Source organism: Urocampus carinirostris, chromosome 12, assembly GCF_059441175.1.
Source record: "Urocampus carinirostris isolate Australia breed hairy pipefish chromosome 12, RoL_Ucar_1.0, whole genome shotgun sequence".
In the NCBI taxonomy this organism is placed as follows: domain Eukaryota; kingdom Metazoa; phylum Chordata; class Actinopteri; order Syngnathiformes; family Syngnathidae; genus Urocampus; species Urocampus carinirostris.
In genome coordinates this window covers 15,203,712-15,230,934 of record NC_142360.1, presented here as the reverse complement: position 1 = coordinate 15,230,934, position 27,223 = coordinate 15,203,712, and the positions used below count along the sequence as shown (strand labels likewise).

At 37.8% G+C, this 27,223-nt stretch overlaps 1 protein-coding gene across 1 annotated transcript in view; it reads left to right on the top strand.

The window, feature by feature from the left end:
* Positions 1–27,223, top strand: part of adcy1a (adenylate cyclase 1a) — a 54,558-nt gene that overhangs the window by 23,736 nt on the left and 3,599 nt on the right. The window contains exons 5-19 of the mRNA XM_088349595.1: positions 1,024–1,151; positions 3,385–3,543; positions 6,112–6,253; positions 8,858–9,013; positions 9,501–9,695; positions 11,228–11,325; positions 11,403–11,487; positions 12,734–12,823; positions 12,895–13,169; positions 15,062–15,188; positions 19,165–19,281; positions 22,469–22,615; positions 24,297–24,395; positions 25,568–25,682; positions 26,820–26,944. Of these exons, the coding sequence (XP_088205721.1) occupies positions 1,024–1,151; positions 3,385–3,543; positions 6,112–6,253; positions 8,858–9,013; positions 9,501–9,695; positions 11,228–11,325; positions 11,403–11,487; positions 12,734–12,823; positions 12,895–13,169; positions 15,062–15,188; positions 19,165–19,281; positions 22,469–22,615; positions 24,297–24,395; positions 25,568–25,682; positions 26,820–26,944 (2,058 nt within the window). The remainder of the gene's footprint in view (positions 1–1,023; positions 1,152–3,384; positions 3,544–6,111; positions 6,254–8,857; positions 9,014–9,500; positions 9,696–11,227; positions 11,326–11,402; positions 11,488–12,733; positions 12,824–12,894; positions 13,170–15,061; positions 15,189–19,164; positions 19,282–22,468; positions 22,616–24,296; positions 24,396–25,567; positions 25,683–26,819; positions 26,945–27,223) is intronic.

Genomic DNA, 27,223 nt, shown 5'->3' with positions numbered 1-27,223 from the left:
GGAGAAAGGGGTCTAATGAGAGAGTAAGGGATAAAGAACAAGGAGAATGAAAGAGAAAGAGTGCGAGAGAATATTAGAGATACAAAGAAAGAAAGATAAAGAAAGGGGGAAAGACAAAAAGAAAGAGAGAAAGAAAAAGAAGGAGAGACAAAGAGCAATAAATATAAAGGAATAGAGAGAAAGATAAAGAGAGATGAAGAAAGAGATAAAGAGGGAGAGGTAAAAATAGAAAGAATGAGATTGAAAAAGAGAGGAGAAAAAAGAGAAAAAAGAGAGTGAGATAAAGAGAAAGAAGGTAAAACAAAGAGAGTAACTGAGGGAAAGAAAGAGAAAAAGGAGATAGAAAAAGGAGAGAGAAAGAAAAAGACAGAGAGACAAAGAAAAGGAAAGATAAAGGGATAGAGAGAAAGACAAAAAAAAGATAGAGGAAGAGAGAGCAAGAAATAGAGAGAGAAGAGAAAGAGGTGGAAAAAGAAAGAATGAGAGGAAGGGAAAGTCAAGTCAAGTCTAGTCATGTCTATAGAGAAACAAAGAGAAAAAAGAGAGAGAGAGAGGTGGAAGAGAAGGAAAGAGATAGGTGGAAATGAGAAAGAATGAGATAGAAAGAGATAGAGGAAAAGAAAAAAAAGAGAAGAAGAGAAAGTCAGGTTAGGTCTAGTCATGTTTAGAGAGTAACAAAGATAAACAAAAAGAAAAATCACGAGAGAAAAGAGAAATATATAGACGGATAGAGAAAGAAGTAGAAAGGGAGAGAAAAAATGAAAGAAAGAGAAAAAGAAAGTCAAAAAAGATGAAGAAAGAAAAGGAAGAAAGAAAAAGAACTGGAAAATAAAAACATGAAAAGCAGGATTAATACATGAAATAAACACATCCATATCAATATTTTTTATTCATTAATATCTTATTTACGTCCTTATTAGATGTTCATCCCGGAGTGTCATGTCTATTTCTCATTGGAAACATTGTTCACAACATTGGCATCAATCACACTAAAGACAATTGTAATTCTATTTCTGTCAATAGGAGAATCACTGCCGGCGAATCAAGATCCTGGGCGACTGTTACTATTGCGTGTCAGGATTGACCCAACCCAAGGCTGACCACGCCCATTGCTGCGTAGAAATGGGCCTCGATATGATTGACACAATAGCGTGAGTAACACAAATATGTACCACCCCCCCCAATATTTTCCGAAACACTCCGAATACCATTCATTCAACCATCGTTTTTCCGTCCTATTTATCTTCCGCCAGGTTATAGGTGATTAGGGTTTTTGTTGGTGCTTTATAGGCCCGGCATCCCTTTAGGGCTTTTTGTTGCCTCCGCCATGCTGAGATCAATGTCCCTTCACTCCCTTGTCAATGAACATCAAATAGTAATTGAATCGAGTTTTTTTCGGTGTAATGTACCCTATTCCCTTTTGAACCTACACTAAAGTGATAAGTAAATCTTATTGGCTCCCTTTATGGCAAGATGTTTTCATCTCTTGTCACTTCATTTTCACACCATTATTCTAAGCCAGTGTTTTTGAGCCAAGGCACCATTTTTTTTTCATTAACAAATCTGAAGGAACACGCTCGTTGATGATTGCCGGACCTCATTACCCCCAAGTTCGTAGAAACACCACTTCCTGTGGTGAGGCTTGGGCAAATACAAGTTAGTGGTGCCCATCCCTCTCCAGGCTCATTTTTTTAGGGTAGGTCTTTAGTTCCTTACATGAAACAGATGACCGGGGACAATATATGAGAATAGAATAGAATAGAATAGAATAGAATAGAATAGAATAGAATAGAATAGAATAGAATAGAATAGAATATACCTTTATTGTCATTGTTACAAAATGGGTTGAACATATTGTGACAACGAAATAGGACGTGGCACTCCAGTTTTACATTTAACAGTGAGGATAAAAGAAAACAAAGAAGATAAAGGAACAAAGAAGATAAGGTTATAATTTACACAATATTTACACAAGAAATATTCCTGACTGAGATACTGCACCTTCCTCATCCGGCCGCTGTTGTTTTTTTTTGGATGCAGAGCATCATCCTGCTCTTTAAAGATGAGTCAAATCTTCAAAGGACAGTGTGTAGTATTTGGCTATTCCTAGTGGTACAAATAAGCCTGTATTCGGTAAAATAAAAAACATTTATATATTGTATTTATTTTGAACTAGAATTTACATTTAGGTCACCGCCAGGTTTGTCTGGCATCCAGGCGCTCTGATCTGCTCTGCGGCACTGACCCTCGCTCGCACTAGAAAACACAGGGCCATCTAGTGGTCAAATATTACATACTGGGGCTTGAATAATTTTAGCTTATTCATATGTTGATACAATTATATTATAGTCATTATACACATGTAGGTTTCTATTGTGTTTAATCAGTTCTTTAAATTAAAATATTTACTCATTTTAAGTCAACAAAAAACAATATCGGGCTCTGAGTAAGAGTTTAGATGCCATGTTATTTCATGTCAAATGAGCTTTATGATCATGGTGCGAAAATTGATAGTAGAGGTTTTTCTGATTGTGATGTCCGCCTGCTACCATTATCTGGATATTTTTCAAATATATATATTCTGTGCAAGTTATGAATAAACCCCCCCAAAAAACAATGATCATAAAATGTTTGTGGATTTCCAATATGTTTAAGATTCACTTCTATAAAGCGGAATGGTCAACTATTAAGGACTACTCAATTCCCAAGGTTAGAACTGTGACCATGTCACATAGATGAAGGTAAATGCATCTGTACTTTTGCAGTATTTAGTGACATTTTTACAGAAGGACTCTGCTCGCACCTTGTTTTGTAACCATTATTCACACACATGAATTGCGTTTGCTTGTACAGCCCTTTGAGACTTCTTGTGATTAAGGGCTATACAAATAAACATGACTGGACTGACTGGAGTAAGATAAGAAAATAACCGTTCAGATCAGGAAGATTGTGTGCTAGATTGTTGCTTTATTTAATTTATTGTTATATTTTGCAGTGCAACATTACAGCTTCATCAATCAAAACAATTTATCCATTACATTTCCCTTTACTGCCTCTTGAGCAAATAATACAAATATACACTCCTGCCACGTATTCATAAAGCAAAGATACAAAGGCAAGGTTTTTATAAGTATAAAATTGGGCAATTTCCTGTAGCACACTTGAAACTGGCTTAGTGGTTTCAAACTTGGTGGGGATTGAGTCCCGAAAAAAGGTTAAAGCAATTATGGTGTTGCATTTGCATTATTAGTAGCTTGATCACTTCTGTAGATGGAAAAATACAATAAAATCCCTTTTAAATTGAAGGTATCGCGGCACACTACTTAAAAAAACATTGAACTGTAAATTAGAAATCCCATGTCAACAAAATCATTATTCCCGTAGGTCAGTGGTGGAGGCGACAGAGGTGGACTTGAACATGCGTGTCGGCCTCCACACAGGAAGGGTGCTGTGCGGCGTGCTGGGTCTCCGAAAATGGCAGTATGACGTTTGGTCAAACGATGTCACTTTGGCCAACGTGATGGAGGCCGGAGGACTTCCCGGGTAAGTACCGGCAAAAAAAATGCAACGAAGCAATATTAACACAAAACAAACCATTTCCCAGGAATGAGTCGGTCTAAATTGTGCTAAACTTGGAACAAAACAATGTAATAGTGATAAGTTTTGCACTGCAAAACCGGAAACCGCACCTTCCCTGTGTGGAGTTTGCATGTTCTCCCCATGCCTGCGTGGGTTTATTCCGGGCACTCCGATTTCCTCCCACATTCCCAAAAACATGCATGTCGGGTTAATTGGCCGGTCCAAATTGTCTTTAGGTGTAAATGAGCGAGTGAGTTGTCCGTCTATGTACCCTGCGACTGGCTGGCAACCAGTTCAGGGTGTCCCCTTTCCAATGCCTGAATATAGCTGGGATGGGCTCCAGCACCCCCGCGACCCTACTGAGGATAAGCGATGCATATATGCATGTATGGATAGAAACATACCCCATTTGCACCCTATGTTTCTAGACGGAAATACCTCAAATAAGAAAAATTTTCTACTCGTATATTTGCTTATTTTATTGTATACATTTTCTTATTTTACTGGAAAAAACATCAAATACCTTAAAGGGACACTGTGCAATATTTGACCCCTAGATGTTGCCGCATTGGGTAATGCAAACGAAAAAACGAGTTCTACAAAACACAAGGAAGATAATGAGCTAAGGAGTCTCAAAGTGACTAAACTGCACCATTTCACTTGTAATTTTTTTGCCCGGCCTTTTAAGGTTTTCAGGAACTCTTAGCAGAAAGATGGCATAATTTCAGCGGCCTTTAGGTGAGTCTCATGATATGAAAAATATATTAAAATATCTCAACCTTTGAGTATTTGAATAAATGTATGCTCATGTAAAAGTTTATATATTTTTGCTTCACATTTAAATCGGTTTTTAAATATTTTTTACCTGATTACGGTTATTTTTACCATTAAGTGTTTTTAAATAATCCACACCTTTATACATCGATACACCTTTAAAATAACAATTCATAAAGTGGTTGGTTGACCTTTTCGTTCTTTTTGTCCCTCATCTTGATAGATGTTTCTTCAAATGAGCAATATAATCTACAACAAAAATAAATACGAAAATGTGCTTGCTTTTTTAAGAAATATTTTTACTAATTTTATTCAAGAAATCAGACATATATGGAAAAAAAATCAATTTAAAAGGAACAAAATGTGTTTGATAGTTTATTTTCCCTGATTTAAAAAAAAATTATCCAGTTTTCCTTGTAAAATATGAAACATATACAGAGGCTGCCCGACTTATGAACGTCGTAAGTTGAATTTGTTTGTAAGTTGCTTGAGTGCTGTATTTTGGATGTTTAATGATTGTATAAGTAACCTGTATTGTTTTGTACTAAAAAAATAAACATTTCATAAAATAATATGCTCTATAAAGATAAATGAGTTTAACTTACTTTTGGAAGATAGGCTTCAAGAGGTCCTCCCCTGTGGTTAAAAGTGGCCGGAAAAATGCGTTCTGACCATTTTCTCAACCGCATTGAGCTTTCTTATTCCACTTTAATTTCAAAAGAAATGGTTCACCTCTTCTTTACAATTTACACCAACTATATTGAATGGATGTACAAAATATTAAACAAAAAAGATGTTAATGTTCTTAGCGCGCTGGAGGTAGGATAGACACAGACAGTATAGAGTGTTTACACACGAACCAGGAACAGGAAGCAGATTTTTTTTATTTAAGGGTGGATGCTGGATGCCCTCTCACAGCGCCACACACTGGTAGTGGTGGAAAGAAGCACTACAATAATGTCCTGTCCTCAAAAAAGGTGCACACAATACAAAACCTAACTTACAGCAATGTCCGGATATTTTTCGACATCCCGAAAAGAATGTTCGTATTTACCGTTTTACGTAAGTCAAATGGTCGTTAGTAGGGGTGCGTCTGTAACTAAAATGAGCAGATTTAGCAGGGTGTGGATAATTTTGCTCACTACAAGTCGTTTGTTCCTAACTAAGCAAAGGGTAGTTCTTAAAATTGTCTACTATTCTTCAGATATATATAAATAGCCTACATTAAATCAATGGTATAAGAATTTTTATTTGAAATGTAGACTTTGGGAATGTTTTTAGTGGTAATTTTAAAAGGGGGCATTTTGTTATGTATATGGTCATTACGAAAAATCATATTTAGTAATTGTTGTCAAGTGAAGCTTGTGATGACTCCCATAGGTTGAGTTGAGATCTTCAAAGATCTTGACATATCTTGATCAAGTTCTCGTAATATCTACCAGTTTTTTCACCAATCAGAGTTAACGTTGGGATTGGAGTCAACAAAATGATCTAAAATGACCATATTGCAGTTACTGTATGCGCTCAAAGTTAATTTTAACGGGATCCCCCCCAAATTGTGGGAAACAGTGTTGCCTTGGTAACAGAACTCCGGGCGGAGAAAAAAAATCCGAACAGAGTTGGGCTGAGACATATCTTTTGACAATCATCTAAGCGGATACGTTGAACAGTGTGAAGTGAATTCTGGTTTAAAAAAAAAACTGCTGCAGGAAAGAGACACGGTGTAGGAAAATAACGTTTGATCTCTTCCCTTCTCAGTAAGGTTCACATCACAAGGACCACCCTGGAGTGCCTAAACGGCGACTACGAGGTGGAACCCGGCTTTGGCCACCAAAGACACGCCTTCCTGCAGAAACATCACATCGAGACTTTCTTCATCGTGCCGTCGCACCGACGCAAAGTATGCTTGCCACGCGAGCACACACGCACGCAGACGCATGTGACGCGTTTTCTTTACGGTGCACAGCTGGATAGGTGACACATCTGTCTGTGGTGTAATAGTTAATCCTTTAGTGCCGGGAGGGAGGACGGCCATGTGATAAACCGGCACGCGCATCACGAGCTCAACCCGAGTCCGCATGCGCACGTGACACGCGACACACACGGATTTAGTGCGGATGAAGCCACACTAATGGTTTAGTTTTTTCTTCTTGCTGGTGCAACAGAGACACCGCGCTACAAGTGCGACAGTCCAGTGCATGCTTGCCTTGGGCTCTTCGTTAGTCCACATTAGACCAAGGGTCGGGAACCTCTTTGATTCAAAGAGATGAGTTTGAACAATTTTTATTGGCACTTTTAACAGCAAATAAACAATGTGAGGTTTGAACAATTTTTATCGACACTTTTAACAGCAATTAAATACATTCACAATTTCATTATATCATATTCCAAAATTATGAGGTTTGAACAATTTGTATCGACACTTTTAACAGCAGTTATCGTGTAAAGTTAAGGGGCACAACTCTGTCTTCTAAAGTGGGATTTCTTCCCACCCTCCCAGGCAGCATCCTCCAGTCCTCTGCCTGGGATGCTCAGATGGGTCCTCGCCCTTTTTGTTTCTACTTTTCACAACCACCCGAATAGCCAGGCCATTGCTGCCACGGTGGAGCTCCGGGATATGGATGCAAAATACAGTGATATCGCTTACACAAGTGATTAGTTATAGTTACTCACTTATACCTGTCAAGGTTTATTATTCATTTTAAGACGTGTACAAGGTACAAGAAAATCTGTACGGAAAAACGCAAATTTGTCAATGATGGGTACCATCGGGTATACACCGACTATGACAAAACGGCAAATCAATCAAATCAAACGAGTTTGCCGCGGTAGCCTCCATCTTGGTATCGTTTTTTTTTTTACCGTTGCATACGAAGCGAGCAATTTGATGCTACCGTGCGCATGCATCTGCCGCCTCGGATTTCATGTGGTAGTTATGTAGTGAAAGGAAGTCCATCACTTTTTAGAGAACCGGCTTTTTCAGCTCAACTCATCAAAGAGAGCCGGCTTTCAAACGGCTCACTTGCTTTGATGCATTATATTACAAATCTTTATTTTTGTATAAAGAAGTTAAAAAAAAGGAATTATAAAAGGAGAAAATTAAAAAAGACAGATTTGTGGTTATCCCTTTAATCAGTATATTACCAACAATAATTAAATGCAGAAAATGAATTCATAATTTGAATAAGAAAATGTTTTATTCTACTTAATTCATATTTGCATGTATTTTTTTCCTTCTACATTGAACGTCCAAGCTACTTATATTTTGAACTTTTTTTTATAATAAACCTCATTCATGTCAAGCAACTCAGTATCTCACAACAAAATGTTAATTAACAATTTATATGATATAACGAAACACATGTACAATATAACATGTTAAACTACATAAATAACAACGTTTGAAAAAAAATATGGTGTAAGATTATTTTGTATTTTGTAAGGGAAAATCCAACATTTGTAAGGGCATGGAGCCGCGGAGGTTCACAGGTATGCTCACTATTTATTCCACAGGTTAGTAACTAAATGAATTTATGGTAAAAGTAACTAGTTACCATGGAAAGTAACTATATTTCTGTAGAAGTTGTATTTCATAGAATTTGAAATTTTCAGAGCACATTCGATAAACTGTGGTGACGTCTTTGACCAGAGATTACTTAAAGAGAAGGGTTTTTTTAGAGAACCGTTCTTTTCGGCTAAATAATTTGACCTATTTCATGCTCAACAAATTTAAGGTAAAAAACATGGAATCCCCCAAAATGAATATAGACCGTGCATAAGAGGAAAAAGGCGTCTCAGATGGGACCAGCTGTCGTTTAGTGGGAAGCTGGATCCCTTCGGTCACTTCCAAGAGCCAGCTCATAGAGACGTTTGTTTCGCGAACAACTCGAGCTGGGGTGCTGTCAGATATAGGGCTCATTTTTTGTCCACCTATCAGCCCATTTACTTTCGGCACACTAATAAATACCATGTTCGTAATCCCTATCGAACTATATGGTAGTCGTTATGTTGAATGGTGACATGATTCGAACATACACAACGTAAACAACTTGGGGTTGAGCACAAAACCGTGCCACTAAATACGGCGTCAGGTGTGCCATGGGGGGCACACCACCCATTGCTGTAGCCAAATTTATGCACCATTTTTGACCATTAGCAACGGTAATGGCGTTATGACGATGGAAATGAGTTAATAAGTTTAACTACCCCACTTTTGAAAAATATTGCAATTAGGTAACCGTGTTATCTATAGCACAATAAGAACCATTTGTCTGCAAATATTACTTTTTAGCCAATTGTCAGAACCTTATTTTCAGTATATTTAATTGCTCAATTCTAGATATTTTATTGGATTTTCATAATGATATAAGATACAGTTTCTTAAAACAAAAAAATACATAAACTTCAAATTAGCAACATTTTCAGCTTGTAAGGCATTTTCTTTCTTTTTTCTGTGACAACAGCTGGATTTCTGACATGTCTTACTGGCTTTGACTTTTTCCAGATCTTTCCTGGCTTGATCTTGTCCGACATCAAACCAGCCAAGAGGATGAAGTTCAAGACAGTGTGCTACCTGCTGGTGCAGCTCATGCATTGCAGAAAAATGTTCAAGGCTGAGATCCCCTTCTCCAATGTCATGACCTGTGAGGATGATGACAAGGTGAGCTACAACGTAGCCGACACTTTATGTCTTTTGACCAGACCCTTGAAAATCATAATGGCACTTGTAAGTGAAGTACAATGAATTGACATTGGGAATTATTTAGTGCCTTCTAGTGGTAAAGCAAACCTTAATCCGTTGATTTCAATAAAAAACAAAAATACATTAGGTGTCATACGAATGTAGTATTTTTAAAAATGCTTTTTTGGGGAAAACAGCAGGGCACCAAAAGTGTCGTGTATCAAACATATTTGATAATTATGGCACTCTGTCTGTAAATTACTCTCGTATGCGGGCCATAGAGGTAAATGCCTATACAAATTGCATTGCGCTAAGTCAAGGCCTTGATCTGCCCAGATAACGGTGTACTGTTTTCGGCCAGGCTTGCAGGGACTCTCAGGTTTCATCACACAAACGCTATCAATACAATATAATTTATGAAATCTCTATTTGTTGGATTGTCAAGACTTCTAACTCGTGTGTACAGCGACGAGCTTTGAGGACGGCATCTGAGAAGCTGCGGAGTCGTACGTCTTTTTCGGCAGCGGCTGTCCAGCACTCGCCCGCCACGCGGGTCAACCGCTTCATCGGACGCCTCATCGAAGCCCGGCAGACTGAGTCAGGCGCATCCGACCTCCATCCCGTCACCTTGTTCTTTCGCAACAGAGAACGAGAGCTTAGGGTAAGAAGGATAAACTGCCTACTTTGTGACCACGTTCCTTTGTTATTTTTTCCTTCTTGCATCCATCTGTAATTTGTTCCTCTTGCTTGCCCTGCACCCACGCCACGAGCCTGTGATGCCTTTGTGCGTGTCGCCATCCGTGCACGCGCTCCAGTGATCCGCCCACCCTCTCAGGAGGGGTTGCAGATAATGATTTGGGAAGGTCTCAGCGGCACACGCCATTTTCTTTCCATGTGCACGTGGGTAGATTCCACAGAGCCCGAAACAAGACTGCAAACACGCCTTTTCGGGCTTGAAAACAGGATCGTAAAAGAAAACGTTTTGCCTTGCCGTCGAACTTCTGGTTTTCAGAATGTTTTTTTGTCGTCTTGATTAGGGGCACGGGAATTTGTTTCTCTTCAAAGCTAGCTGCGAACAAATGCATTTGACGGATCTCTGTAGTATTTATTTTTTCGAGTTAAAGGGACTCTGTTTTATTTAACCACTAGATTTCGCTTCATTATGCAATGCAACCATAAATAAGTGCTTTAAACACAAAGAAAAATAGCAACTATGAAAACTAGGTGATCAAATTGCACCTTTTGTCTGTTTATTTTGACAATATTTTTAGTTTTTGGGGGTACCCGTAGCAGTAAGATGGTACACAGCTTTCTCTTTACTCAAAATAAATAAATAAATTAATATAAATCACATTCTAATGCTCGTTTATGTATTTTTGATTATTATTCAAATCAATGATGTTCTTTCTCTAGGAGGCACTAAATATTACAAAATGTCCCTTGAATTGTTGTCTTGTCTTCCAGTTACAAAAGAAACTGTTTCAACCCTGAGAATAAGCAAGTCGTAAAACCATTTTCTCCACTTTTCATTTTTACATGACCACATACATATAATCCAATTTGACCCTAGAATATATATATACATCTCTCATTATTTTAAGATTGTATTTGGTCTCAGTATAAAAAATAAATAGAACATGGAAAAAGCATCCTCAAAAAAAATTTCTTTCGTGCATTTCAGAATCTCGTGAGTTTGCAACTTTGCGAGTTAGTGTGATGCAATAATGTATTTTTTGTACATTGTTAATTTATTCTGGGTTCCAAGAGTTGCAGTGATGCTAAAGGGATAAGCAAAAACATAACAATGGAAACAAAGCGTGCGACTATCAAATAATACACAATGTCTCTATAACGTTTTTTACCAAAAGAAGCAATATTTGCATAATTTTGTTCACGCACAATTTCAACTTGTCCATGTTTTCCATTGAATAGTTATTTTTCCTTGCATCTACTCCTACTGCTTTGGCACAAAAGTGAATTTGATTATTACATTGCAAATACAGTAATGCATATTTGCAGCCATGGCAATGCTTTAAAAGACAAGATGAACAGGACTGCTAGTTTTATATGTATTATGTTTACATATTGCCATTTTTCATGTTGTTATCCTATTGATGTTCAAAAAATTTGGGCGGGTGCCTGACTGACAACAAACTCCTTAATTTTTTCCTTTTTGTTTTTGTTTCTTTTCAGTACAACCAGACATATGATGATCATTTCATTGGAGCTGTGGTGGTCTCTCTGATCCTGGCGGCCTTTTTTGGCCTCATCTATCTTATAATAATTCCACAGTATGTGTATTACTTGAGACTTTTTTATTTAGAGACATTGACAAATGGAAATGCTGAAATTTCTCACTGTCCGGCAGGGAGAAGCTGGTTTTGCTTCTTTTGGTTTTGTGCGTGTGTTTTCATGTGGCCTGCGTCATGTACCTCCATCTGACCAGTGTCCAGGTAGGAATTTCTTGAAAGTTCTTATCTTGTTGAAATTAACTCCTTATACGTCCCAATAATGCTACTTATATAGAAAATAATGTATGTGTAAGGTGTTACATAATACAAAGAGAGATGAGATGAGATGAAAACTTAGTTAAAATTTCAGCTCAATTTTAACTAAATATTAAAATAGGCTCCAAAGCTTTAACTCAAGAGTAAAATCAACTTGAACGCTTATTTATTTGTCAATAACGCCCTTTTTTGCTGAACACAATTGCAAAACATTGGATGGAATGGTAATTGAACCCGGTTGAGTGATATAAATGGCGTTTGAAAAGGCATTATAGTGTCTCATCCCACTATTTTCAGTCAGGATACCAGAAACGAATGATAATGGAGTAAAAAGAAAATTGTCCTGAAAGATATAAGCGCAATAAAGCACGATGAGGGAAACAACTCTTTGGTTCATTTGATGATGAATTAGAATTTAATGGACAGTACATGAATACATTGTAAAATTTAGGTTGGTATTGTGTTTATAGTTTACATTGTCAACAAATGAGTTTAATCACCGCAACAAATTCAACTGTGTTTGTCACTTACGCTTAGAATCGAAGGATATAATTTATTGTCATTGTAACAATTGGAATGCACAACAAATTAAGATTACTTTCTTGTACCATGTATAAAAAATAGAATGACGATGAGGTAAAAACAAATATTTCAGAATTTTAAAACGTGCGACCTGGGTTGAAATCCTGTGCAACCATAAAGTTTCAGCTGAGAAAAAGTGAAACAAAATTTTACATAATTTTTTTTAAATCAGATATCAGGGCTGCATGTTATACACAAGTACACACAAATTTACACACAAGAATAACAGATCCAATCAATTATCTCATTGATCATTTTTACTGCCAATCGATAACATCTCATCATCGTTTTTACGGGAAATGCAATGTTTACCCATCTAGCCAATACATTCTGGTATATTTCATTGTGAAGGCATCAATGAAAACTGCAAATGTTCTTTAGTATTTCTCACCACTGTGTTTTTCTTTCTATGATTGAGTGCTAATCTTGTGTTGGATTTTATTAAATTAAGCTGGTTATGTTGATGAAGCCTCATGAGTGTAAACTCATTTCAAAATATGCAACGCTCAACAAACTTCTTGCTAATTTAATTTATTCCTGTCAATCACATTCACCCCAATTTTCTACTTTTGATTCGCCAAGTCTTTTTTCTTTTTTTTTTCCCAATAAGTGCCAACCGGGTTGCCTGACTATCCAGATACGAACTGTGGTGTGTGTTTTCCTGGTTTTTCTCTCGTATTCAGTCACACAGGCCTGCATGGTGAGTCTCTAGTTGCCTCCACAGATGTTTACAGAAATAAAACATTGATTCCACATTGTTAATTTTTACAGGTAGGGTTCATTCCGAGGGATGGCGTTCAGGTGGTAACTAACGGGTCTGAACAGGACTTTTCAGCTGAAGCTTTTTTCACTGGAGCCACGAACGCCACGTGGGCGGACGGAGCCAATCCGAGCATGGCGTACGCACTCTTGTCATGTTTGGCCGGTACGCTCACCATCGTCCCTTACCTGCGGGTGTCATCGCTCCCCAAAATCCTCCTGCTGCTACTCTTATCTGTCACCTACACAGTTATCGTGGAGACCAGCGGCTATCGGCATGCTGTCGGGTAAGACAATTTTTGGGGTATGTCGACCTCTACTACTACTACTGCTATGCACGTGAGCAATCTGGTTTTAGGCGTGGACCAATTTATGGTGGAGAAAGAACTGACGCACTAGTGCTCAAAATAAGAATGTATTTATTTGTTGGGGTGGTTCAGAAGCATAACGCAGACGCACAAATTAGTGCAGCAATGGATGATTTCATTTGGACAGAGTTCAGTGCACATGAATTCAGGGGCAAGGCAATAATCAGTCTTAGAGGCAGCCAAGGTGTTGGTGATCGGGTAAACTTACATCAGCGTAGGTGAAAGCCCAAAAGTTTAGCATGCGATAATCGTAGTCAGGAAAGGAGGCGAGTGTTTGGTACACTGGGAGCAAACAAGGCTGGGACATGAAGGCTTGGAACTTGACGAAAGAGGCAACAAACTCGCACTAAGGCTAAAAACTGGAGTACTTAAATACTACTGGAGTGCTTAAATGGTGAACAGGAGAGGTGATTAGGGCAAGTGACAACAAGTGTGAGAGGAAATCAGAGCCAAGGAGGAAGTGACCAAAAAAGGCAAGTATAAAAGTGGGAGAGAGAGAAAACTAAACATGACAGTCAGACTGTGACATGTATTAACAGACCCAGGAACAAAGAAACAAACAAACAAGCAGGCACTAAACAAATGACATGTCAAAACAAAATGAAACCAGACAATTTCCAAACCAGAAACAAAGACCAATACAGACGCTACCCTACTTACAAACGAGATCGTTCGTAAGTTAAATTTGTTTGTAAGTTGCTTCAGTACTATATTTTGTTTGGAATGTATATTTAAGGTTTATATAAATATGCTTAAGGCTGTGCCCGCTCATTTGGCGCCAACTGCCGCGGGTTCTGATTGGCTCCCTGTCAATATTTGAACTAAGTCCTGTCAGTGCCCTTTTGTCAGTCCATCTGCAAACCCCAGTGAACATTAGGCAAGCCTTTTTCGACCCTGACTCCCACCTGTCCCGTTTTTTGCTCCTGTCTGTCCCTGGCTTCGACCCGTTTTAATCCTGACCACGTCTGCTCTCCCGTCCCGGTTTACGACCTCTTTTTGTCCCCGACTACATCTACTCTCCCGTTCTGGCTTACGACTCGCTTCCGAGCCCGAGCATGCCTTGCTCTCCCAGTCCCGGCTACCGACCCGTTTCTTTCGTCCCTGACACCGCCATCGCTCGCTATGGAAGATCCACTTACGCGTCCGGAGCACCATTCGAGTACAAGAGCGACTTGCTTCCCGCGTCCAGCGATCACCGGATCATGGGCGCACCCCTTAATAAAACTTGGGAGAAATATAACGCAATTGGGTCCTGTTTCCGTTCTGGTCCTGACAGGATCTCAGATAAAAAAAAACAAAAATCATTAGGAAAGGGAGGGGGAAGCGAACAAGTATTTAGATTAATTATTGGATCAATGGACGGATAAGTTCAGGCTTTTAATAGAGAAATTTTGAATGATTATTATTTTTTTCTTTACTTTCTAATCCTTATTGCAGTAACCCCTCGCTATAAAGAGGTTTATTTTTTACAGTTTTGCTACTTCACAGATTTGCATTGTGCCATGAGTTTGGCAATCTGATTGGCTAAAGAGCATCCGTGCTTTTTATTATTCGACTGTACTGTAGTTATATGCACAACAAAAATAATAAATATGTTCATACAGTGCTTGTATTTGTGAGAGTAAAAAAATAAAGGTTTCTACTGCCCGGATTTCACCTAACACGGGTTCTTTTTGGAACATAACCCCTGCAATAATTGAGGGATTAGTGTTATTGAATATTGTTCATGTGTGACATTGTGCTTAAAATCAAGACAAGTATTAGTTCAACGTCCATATCTGATGATTATTTTGTTATAATGCATCTTTCAGTAGCGGCTTTCTGCACACTCGGGGTTCTGACCCTGTGTTGGCTGTCTTGCTTTTCTCCGGGGCGCTGGCTCTCCACTCCAGGCAGTTGGACCTTAAATTGCGTCTCGACTACCTGTGGGCCACTCAGGTAAGGAAGCATGTCTGCAAAATGCCACAACTTATTCTGGACTGCAATTTCTGACTTTATCCTTCTCAGTTAAGCTGCCACAAAACTTTAATGTCAGGTTATGTAATACAAATATGTTGTACAACATATGAGCGGATTAGTGGGAATATATTTCATGTTTCATATAATCCGCCAGATGCCACATATATATGTATTAGCGCAATTACAATGTTATAAACATATGTACATCATTAATTCACTTCCTTTTTTTCCAAACATGCTACAGTTGTTGTTTTTGCAAGGTTTTTATCCGGGCACAGCAAAAAAACCTCATCAGCACTTATTAACAAAAGGTAACAACAAAATAGAAATACACAGTATACAATTATATAATACATCAACATTTGCCTAAAACAAGTAGGAAGAAGCATGAGCTTTGGACTGCCTACCCCTGTTCTGTTTCTTTTTTCAAAATTAAACAACAGAGCCATTCCAACAAAAAAGAAATTTGGGAAAAAATATATGACAGACTGCCAGCTACAGTATATCATGTAATACTTAAATAAAGTATCAATATATTAATCGTTTTAAGCATATTCCTAAAAAAATATGCAGAGTATATCTATTATAGATTAATAGAAATTACAGACATTTCAAGGTGCTGCTTGAAGATAAACATGACCTTGAAATGTTCACATATATTTTAAGCGACTAGATGTTTTGTTGTTAAAATAAATGATGCATTTAGGTAAAAAATGAAGGCTTATTCAAAACTATGTGCACATTTATGAAAAAGAATCCCTTAATGCTTTTATGTAATAGTCATGCTCAATTGTGTGGCAGAAATGAAATCGTTTCATTCTACATTAGTAGAATATACACGCGAAAAGTAAGTTCTTACCTCCCTCTAGCGAAAAATGTATGCAATTGCATTCACGTTTATTTATTACATTTTGAGGGGAACCTGACTTGATGATTGCAGGTCGTAACTGGAATTGGAGGTCTTTTTGGAGAACTGGCGCTTATGGCTCACTGAAAGTGTCAGCTGTTTTTGTTCCCAAATGGCTTTTTTGTGCTGCTTTAATCAATCTATTTAAATAATATTTTAACATTGAGCCCCTAATGAATACTTAATTTAAAAAAATATATTGTTTCACAATATTATAAAACCTTTTATTTTTTGACTCGACAGTTCAACTCATTTAATCACTTAACGTTTTCATACTAAGCGACTCAAAGTGAATCAACACAGAATCCCTGGAAAAAATGCAAACTATGAAATCTTCAGGGCTATAAATTATAAAATAAAATAACTTTAAACTATTTACAATTCAGCTTTTAACCAATTTAGCCTGAAACTATACCGACCCCCTGAAAACACCAAAGTATAATTGAAGACTTGTAATTATCTTTGACTCATTTCTATTTCACCCGTTTTTCCTTTGTATTACACTTTCCGATACACCACGCACATTGACCAATCATGTGCGCCAAGGTTCCATCCATACATCCATCTATCATCTTCTGCTTATCCGGGGTCCAGTCGCAGGGGCAACAGCCTCAGCAGAGAAGCCCAGACATACTGTATCTATCCCCAGCCACTTCATTTAACTCATCCGACAGGATCCCGAAGCGTTCCCAGGCCAGCCTAGAGACGTAGTCTCTCCAGCGTGTCCTGGGTCGACCCTGGCATACGGACCCTGTACCGGTCTGCTCTGGGATGTAGGAGCTGAGCCGAAACGCAAAGTTTTTGATTTATTGGTTGATCTATGTTCCTACATTTGCCTATGGTCATGAACTGTGGGTCATGACAGAAAGAACAAGATCCCGGATACAAGCGGCTGAAATGAGTTTCCTCCATAGGGTGGCTGGGCTCTCCTTTCAAGATAGGGTGAGATGCTCGGTCATCCAGGAGAGACTCAGCGTAGAGCTGCTGCTTCTGTGCAAAAAGAGGAACCAGCTGAGGTAGCTGGGGCATCTGATAAGGATGCCTCCTGGAAGCCTTCCTCGGGAGGTGTTCCGGGCTTTTCCCAGCAGCAGGAGACCTTAAGGACGTCAAGTTTGTCAAACTCAATTTACAGTGGATCCACAGGAACTAGGGTCTGAGCAAGTTTGGGCCGCAAGGCTTTTCAAAGGCAGAAACTTGCCAAAGTTACATGAAAAAGGCATTCCAATGTCATTTAAGCTTCAGTTTGGATCACCCCAGTTGCCCCTTATTCCGCATTCTAATTTAAATCAAATATTTCACTAAATTTGGGAAAAAAAAGATTGAACAAATCAGCGACTGTAAATTCTGGATTATAATCCGTTCCTTTTTTGCAACAATTTAAATACTCGAGCCTCTGTGTTTCTGTTTTTGTTTTACTTTTTTCTTTTCGTACAGGCACCAAGTATACAGCGAGCTGCTCTTTTTCACAATGGATGTGCTCTCTAAATATAAAAAACAGCGGTGACGTCTGGACACATTTATAGCGCCCCTTTGCCAACATTATTCATATAATAAATAACAAGAGTAAAAGGGGAGGTTCAACAATAGTTTATATGAATTAATTACAATGAACTCACAGTATTTCAAGCTTTTCACCCACAAATTAAGTCCTCAACTGCCATCTAAACATCCATTATCTGTACCGCTTATCTTGAGTAGTGTCGCAGGGGTCCTGGAGCCCATCCCAGCTATCTTCGGGCAGTTTGCAGGGGACACCCTGAACTGGTTGCCAGCCGGTTGCAGGGCACACAGACACAGACAACTCACTCGCTCATTCAATCGCTCATTCACACCTAGGGACAATTTGGACCAGCCAATTAACCTGACATGCATGTCTTTGGAATGTGGGAGGAAACTGGAGTGCCCGGAGGAAACCCATGCAAGCACGGGGAGAACATGCAAACTCCACACAGGAAGTTTCGATCTCATGACCTCAGAGCTCTGCCGCACATGTGCTAACCACTGCGCTGCCGTGCTGCTCAGTCCTCAACTTCTACATCCATGTTACCAGCAGTAAAGGTTTTCAGTCCAAAACGCTACACTTCTCTTTCCGTATCATCAACGCCGATGTCAGGTGGCTGAAGTTTCTTTCAGATATCTGGGAACAATAACAGGAAAATGCAATTTGGTCCGTTACGCAGCAATACACGGTAATATGTTTCAACATATAATCTATGATAGAATAGAATATAATAGAATAGAATATACTTTTATTATCATTGTTACAGAATGTGACAGTGAAATTGGACGTGGCACTCCAGTTTCACATTTACTGAGAGAATTAAAAAAAACAAAAAAAATGATAGATCATTTACACAATATTTACACAAGAAAGTGTGGGTATGTAGAGGCAGAAGATATTTACATTAGGTGTTTACATACAGTTTTGGGATCTTATTAGTGGAATATGCGGTAGTACACACTGCCATGGGTCAAACAATAAAGTAGCTTTATCCCAAACATTAGCGTGTGAATTGTGAGACCTACTTCACTTTATAGCATTCATATCGACATCACACTTACATTGAGCTCATATATGGCGAGGGCCCCAAACTATCGTCTTGAAGGCCGCATATGCCTCATGCGCTGTAAGTTTAACACCCCTTATGTAAGCACCCGATAGAAAAAAATCATGAGAGTTCAAATTTTAGAAGACACTTAAAATAAGGCGAGAAGACACCAATGGATTTTGAACTCCTACAAACCCACTTTTTATTAAATCTTCAGAGTTACAGATCTGCCCTAAAGGGTGTGGTAATCAAAGAACAGCGACATCATTGGCTGATAGTGACGATGACATTTTCAAAACAGAGGACAACAGTGAGTCCAAATAAGGAATTGGCATCACATAAAATCCCTTTTGCACTAGTCCAATTGTAACAGAATTATGAAGGGAGCCGGCTCCTGATTGTTGGGGAGCTGGCTCCCGCCGTTCACTTTAAATTGCCGGCTCATAAAGCCGCTACGTTCACGAATGATGCATCACTTAACTGTCCGTGTTGCTTCCAGGCTGAAGAAGAGCGAGACGACATGGAAAAAGTGAAACTGGACAACAAGCGCATCCTGTTCAACCTGCTGCCGGCGCACGTTGCTCAACACTTCCTCATGTCCAACCCCAGGAACATGGTAAGCATCCGTCTGAAGAGATCCACACTTTTCTTGCTTGAATCACAAGAAACATGTGTGAACAAAAGTCAACTAAATAAGCGCATGAATAATCACCCAAAAAAGTGGTAGAGAGAGAGTTAGGCGTATTGTGGTGCACATCTTTCATAAGCATCTACAAAAAGCTGCCCAATAGCATGAGAACAATGCAGAAATAGTCTTCTGAAAATGTAAACCCTAGCAGATATTTATTCCCATAACCAGTAGATCCCCAATAATATGGATGAGATGGGAAAAGGCATTAGATATTATCTCAACTGAAAACGAGTGCTAAGAAGCACAAAGAAAATGATAAACCACGGAGACTCAAAGTTTCCCAACAGCACCACTTTTATTACTATTGGTACCCCGAGGAACCAAAAATCTTGTGAAAGGCTTGGCAAAAAATAAGACTTTCACTTTGTGTCTCCGTAGTTTGTATTCTTCCTTCTGCTTTGTAGCACTCTTTTTTGGTTGCACTAGACACTAAAGCGACACTGGTCAAATAGTTCACGGTTTCCCTTTAAAAGTAATGCCAAAGTAGCGTGAAACGATTGAAAAACTGGAACCCCCGATTTTCTTTTCAACCAAGTAGCGAAACGTGACTAATTGTCTACTGAAGTTAGTGCTGATCCTTGGACTAGATCCTTCAAGTGTGCTTCAGGAAATGCAGGACCTCCTGAGTCTCAACTTCCCGCAGCCGAGGCCGTGAGCCAGGAAAGAGCTTTTCCGGTACAGCACAGCACGTCGATGTCCCTTCGGACGCAGAGGCTTCCTCTTCTTCCGTTGGGTTAAAGTTCAACTGTACATCCCGGTTTCACACAACAGCAACTACCACTTCCAAATATTCGGAAACATTTGGCGGCCATCGGTCGTCAGCAGGAAACCGACGCAAATCCTTTACGGCGTGTGTTTTTTTTGGCTGCAAATATCGTCACTAACGCTAAAAGTAATGGACGTAACAGAATTATTTTTTAATCGTTTGGGGAGCACACGAGAGAAATCACAGCCAAATACTAGCAAACAATTCCCTTCCAACGCCGGCTGGAATTGTAGTGATGATCGACCAGACTGATGAGGACGGTTAACAGTGCAAAATCTTAACTTGATAAGGTGATTTTAATGTTATAAAAATAAACATCAACGATTAGGAAACTTTGCTGTTCTTAAAACTTGATCATTTTTGTGTGTGTGTATGCATGTTTTCATAGGCAATTATCACAATACTCAATAATAACAATATTCACATTAAAATGACATGTGTTAATTTAATACTTAGTGTGAATTTAATATACAAAGGACCCTGTTCCGAGACCAGGTGGAAACGTATGTTGGTCTGGAGAGGGATGGGTGCCACCAGGCTGTACTTGCCCAAGACACACCATAGGAAATGGTGCCCCTATGACCCGAATGGTTAAGGGATCCAACCAACAAACCTCATAAGGACTACATGTACACTGTGATAGTGATAAAAGTTTAGTCTTTAATTGTTAATTTAATATTTTTTATTTTAAGGTACTCTATTACGGATTGTAATCCAACACTTACATTCGAGGTACTCAGTAATAAAAATAGAAATGAAAACCCAATCAAAAATCTTAACGTTTTCATCATACTTTTTAATTTTGTCGGTGATTCCCAACCAGTGTGTCGTGAGACCCTGTCTGCTGTGCCAGAACAAATTTTCCAGTTTCAATTTCTTCATTGTTTTCTCCTTTTACCTGGAAAAGAAGTTCAATTGTATAGATTGTTCCCCGGGCAAATCGTTTTGCTTATTTTGAAGGGACACTGTGTATTATTAGTACTTCCTAGTTGTACGCATTTTTATTAAAATAAAACAGTTTTAATTTACATAATATGCAGTACGACAACAAGATTTACAAAAAGTATTTACCTATACTACCTCCTCAGCCATGGCACTACAAAAATGTTTTATTTAACACACTTGATGAGGATTAGTTGATGAGAATAATAATTTTCAACTAAGGCTACAGTGTTCATTTTACCTCTGAAAAGTTATCGGTCCCGGGGCCTCGCATGCTCAAAAATCTATGGGTCCCAACAGAGATCTATAGGTCCCCAAAATTTAGTGTTATCGAGGTTGAAATTGTAAATCGGCGACAAATATATAGATAAATATATAAATCTATATATTCATTCAGTTTTAATCATCACACTTAATTGGTAATACAAAGCAGTTATCACTTCAGATTTTTCAGTTCACAAAAATATTGCACATTATACAAAATAATATTGCTGAAATATTAGTCGATATATATTTATGCAGTTTTAATCACTTCAGATTTTTCAGTTTATATATTCTTCGTGGTTTGCTGTCCCGCCACAGTTGTAATGCCTTCTCAAGGTCCAATTGCAGCAACGGAATTTCCATAGCTAATTTGTGTTTTTCATTGTCGTTGTGCCGATCTAATGTGCTTCTCTGAAAGTTCGTATTGCGAAATGATTTATGCAAACCAGTTTTTTTTTTGTCACGCTGGGTGCACGCATCACAGAACATGTAGCCTCCATTATCGTCCTCCTCATAGCGTAACAAGGAATATAATTTAGTCCATTTTGGCAGAAATTTATTTTTCTTGCTTGGTGTATTCTTTTGTTTATCTTTTGTTGAATCGTTCGCTTCAAAACATGTGTTTTCCTTGTCTTCGCGGTCTTCTGAAAAATTTCTCCGCAGTTTTTTCGTGCCGGAATTATTGCCGTTGTTACCGCTTTCTGTATTATGTTTCGACTTATTACCGATACTGAAGAAATTAACAATTTTTTGTTGATTTGCACCTTATACCAACTGTTTTTATGGAGGCATACTTCTCTTTCACACGACAACCACCAAAACAATGACGTCATCTCGAAGCAACGAGATCTCGTTTGCCGAGATTGGCGCGAGAAAAATGATGCGTCTAGGACGCAGGGACGCGGGCAAAAGAGAACACTGAGGCTACTATATATTAAAAACAGACTACGGAAGTTGCAAATTTCTGCGAATAGTAATCTTCTGCATTTTATCAATGGCTCAAGTAAAGTTGAGAATCACTGTTCTAAATAATGTGTTACCGCCTAAAATATGTCTGAGCACCACTAACATGGAATGCAACCTTGCCATGTACTGTAAAACCACGAAACGATTTTGTTTTTGTGTTTTTTTCCTGCTCAGGACTTGTACTACCAGTCCTACGCTCAGGTCGGAGTGTTGTTTGCTTCTATCGCCAACTTCAACGACTTCTACATCGAGTTGGATGGAAACAACATGGGCGTTGAGTGTCTGAGGCTTCTCAATGAGATTATTGCTGACTTTGATGAAGTGAGAGTTTTCTTTGTCTTTGATTGAACGTGAGGCTAGAACAAATGATGGATATAATTTGAAAAACAAAAAAACATGTGTTTATCCCTTATAGTAGTAAGTGCCATCTGTATAAACAATAAATTGACCATCAGACAAATTTTGACACGAAAAAATAGGATTACATTTCTGGCCAATAATGTTTTGGATATAAGAGTTGTCAACAAAAACCATGAAATTGAACTTGTGGTTTTGTGCATTTGAAGATTTTCCAACTATTTGACCCTTTTTTCAAACACGCCACTATCCTTAATTGTTTCTAAGACAAGCTCCGTACGGTTGTTTTTCAAACTGTTGCATTTTATCATCTTCAATTATTTATGATATATTTATATTTGTTAGAGCAGTGTTAAGTGTGTCTAATGTGGTGCAGGAAAATGCCCAATTTTGTCTTTGCATATTTAATTTCTTGTCTTGATCCGCTGAGTAACTACCATTTATCCAGATCAGTAGGTGGCAGCAGATTACAATTTCTTTCTTTTTAATATATTATGCTCATAAAATAGTACAGGGAAATATATTCAAGACATTATTTTGTCCGATAAATCTCATGCAAAACAGATTTAAATCAAATAAACTACAAATATTGCACCTGGTTTAGATGATTTTGATGATTTCCTTTTTTTAATTAAAAAAAGAGATATTTGTAATGTAGTGCAAATATGTTCCACTGTCAAATTGTGTTTTTTTAACTATTATTCTTGTTGTTTTTTTAGAACAATAAGAGAAAAAATAGACTAAAATAAAAATAAAAATAATAATAACATAAAGTGAAATCCAATTACAGCAAACCAATTAACCTATATTAATCATCTATATACCTCCTGAGCCGCAGTGACCACAAATGATAAGAAAAACTTTATATTGTCAAAATGTCGACAACATGATATTTTGAGATTTAAAAACTCGCAATTGGTGCCAGGAATTAATTTTTAAACATTTTCAACATTTGTATTTATATTTTTTTTGAAAAATGTATGATTTGGCTCAAAAAATATTAAGAGACGGTGTATTGGAATATGACTGCAATTATCAGTTATTTTGATAATTGATTTGTCTATTGATTACATTATAAACTAAAAAAATAGACCAGAATGATTGCATTCCAAATACTGTATTTTAAAACAGACAATTTATTTAAAAAAACACACATTTACAATAATTGAGTTGCTTGTTTGGTCCATACTGTATCATGTTGATCTTTATTTTCCAAAATAAAAGCAAATATTTGAAGTAGAGGGAAAACACTACACCATAATTTGTTAAAATAACCACATGCAATCTGGGCTATCCATTATTGAGGCCATTATCATTGAAAAAAACAAACCAAAAAAAAAAACCCAATTTTACCCGCACTTTTTGGTACAGACAATTGCAAAGTATTTGATTTTTGTTCATCACAAAGGTCCTTTGGCATCAAGAACATCAGTTAACATTTGTTGCGGTGAAGTTAAAATTCTCAGGACTGACTTGGGGGGTTTCTAATCCAAAGTATATCCAAATTATGTATCAATCATAAATCCAATTGGTGGTTATTTTGATCATGAATCAGCTGTGAAACCATTAATTAGTTGTTGCAGCCCTGATCAAAAAAATCGTGTTTTGTGGTGCTAATCATTTATCTACTATATTCCTTTTTCAGCTAATGGATAAAGAGTGCTACCGGGATATTGAGAAAATCAAAACCATTGGTAGTACATACATGGCTGCCGTGGGGCTAGTTCCTACAACGAGTTCAAAGGTATGTATTTTCGTGTATTTAAAAAAAAAAATCCAAACTAGGCCGATGCGTGTTATCAAAAGCGCTGGAAAGGATTTCCTTTGTCTTCTTTTGGGCCTGATATTGATAAAAGTGTCACAATTGACTCCACAAATTTGTTTTAAGGGATTTGCGCCTCTGTATAAGTCAAGTGTTTTTAAATCATGCTGAGGTTACGAAAAACCCCTTTTTTGAAAAACAAAAAACACCTTTGTGATATGGAAGGTTAGTCATGCCAGTTTTGATTTCTTTCATCCTTTGTTTTACAGCATGTTTTTTTTACGTGCGGTGCGGTGAGGTTTGTGTCTTGTGAAGCCGAGTCAAATTTACAAATAAATTACTTAACATCTTGGTAATCGTTTGATCGACAAAGCAATAAAAGCAATATATAAACTGTAACGTTATAACTTATACATGAAGTCAATGCATTGCTCATTTTTTAAAAAGCATTAATTGATAGATAATCTTCAACTAGTCTATGCAATAATATGGAAATCACTGGATGGCTTGACTTGCTGCTAGCTAGCTAATCCTAGCATTGCTATCAATACTATTATGGTACTGTTAGGGGCTGAGGTGTGCACCAAATCGGAATCCTTTGTCTCATTACTGCCCTCTGCCTTTTGGCAAGATAATTGTGTGCCTTACTCTCCATATGTAAACACATAATGAACAGTAAACATTATATACTATTTATACTCATAATATTCATAATATAATGTGAAGATTAGGTGACTTTGAAGCAGAAAATCCAACATTTGTAAAATTAAATAAGTAAGAATATAATAGAATTTATTTTCATTATAACATGTCAAATACACAATGCAATTAGAATTGCCATGATGATGGTGCTAGAGAATGTACAAGATGAAATACCACGGTTTAAAATAATAATTTAAGGGTAAGAATAAAAAAAGTAATATTAGACATAACAAAAACAAAGAACTGAATTTATTTATTTTGCAGCCTTGAGGTTGATAATAGACTTATGGTCGACGCTGTTTTTCAATCTATTAGTTATTAGAAATAACTTTTCCACTAAATAAATGCAACCATTTTACGGTTTTATATACTTTTAATTTGATATGTCCATAATAACTGTGAGGTGTATCCTCACCTGCCTCCCCTGACTGCACATCACTGTGTTTTTGCAGGCCAACAATTCCATCACTTCACATCTATGCACAGTCGCAGATTTTGCCATTGACATGTTCGATGTCCTGGATGCAATTAACTACCAGTCCTATAATGACTTTGTCCTCAGAGTAGGTGAGTGAAGCACACCGACACAATCGTAAACAACGCAATGGAAGGTAATTGCCGTCATCTTTGCTGGGAAACGGATTAAAGAGCCGGTTCTGATCAGGAAACTCGTGACAAGAAGACCTGCACTTTGGTTTCCATTGTGCGTTTCCTGCAGGGAACCTGTCACCGAAGCCCCTGTTCACTCATAGCGTAGCGTCGTGTACACATCGTAATCCTGTCGGCAGACTCGTGTGTGCTTTGGTATGTATGTGGGCATGTAAACCCCCAAATGAATGGATGTCCGGAACGTGTAAAAACATAAATATTCAACACTTACAGTAAAACATGAGTCAAGGCTACATTCAGCCAGACCAAACGGATAACTTTAAGGGCCAGTAAAAGTCGAGATGGTTTTATTTTGGTCTCTGACAAATTTACTTTTAAAACTCTTCTATATATATATAAACCCAAAAAAGTCTTATCTAGGGCAAGGTTTTCCAGCCAGTGTTCCAAGGCAAATTAGTGTGCTGTGAGATCTGGTCTAGTGAGACGCTACGTTACAGAGAATCCCTCCCACCATTTTGCTAAAAGTTTTCTCGCGTAAAAATGACCAAGGAGACTGCTGCATTAAGTATGAGAACACATTTTGTAGACTTTGTTTCATAAAAATCAACTCACTCGAATCTTTATAGCAGTGTGTACAACCAGTGTATGATTTTTTTTGGGGGTATCTAAAAATAAAGGGAAAAAGAGAGCAAAATTATTAAACTAAGTAGTTAACCTGTATTACTTACCTGAGCCACATTGACCACAAATGATAAAACGTTATACTGTCAATTCAGGCAACATGGTCATTTAAGCTTTAACAAAAATAAAACTGGTGTTAGTTTTTAAACATACTACTTTTTCTTTTGTCTCGGAAAGTAGGCGTCACTGCGATATAGTGGCCGGAGATAGACGGTATGGTTTTAGAAATGCATGATGTTCACAGTAAAGCGAGCAAAATTATTTTCAGTCCATCAAAATCATGAAAAATGTTGTGTTACATAGTTCTCAATGCCGGGTCATGCTGTCCACCTTTTGCCGGCTCATAATCTCACAAGTGGTCACCGAGCTAGGAGAATAACCCATGTTGCATTTCTTTCTTGTGTATTTACTTAGGGATCAATGTGGGTCCAGTAGTGGCTGGAGTTATTGGGGCCAGGCGGCCTCAATATGATATCTGGGGCAACACAGTGAATGTAGCTAGTAGAATGGACAGTACAGGAGTACAAGGGAAAATTCAGGTAAATTGCTTGAACAACCTCCTCTTCAAATCCTTATTCCATTAAAAAGCACATTCACGGCATGATACATTTGTTGTTAGCTTTTTATTTAAAGACTTGTAATTCTATGATTCAAACCGGATATTTTAGTTTTGAAGCGCAAGTAGTTGTTTTTTTTGTCATTCTTTTTTGTTGTCTTTGGTCATGTTCAGTAGTCATGTATTTTAAGTATGAAGAATACATTCTTTAATAGTTGAACATACTTGATAAAGATTTTTCCAACGACAGCTCCTAAACATA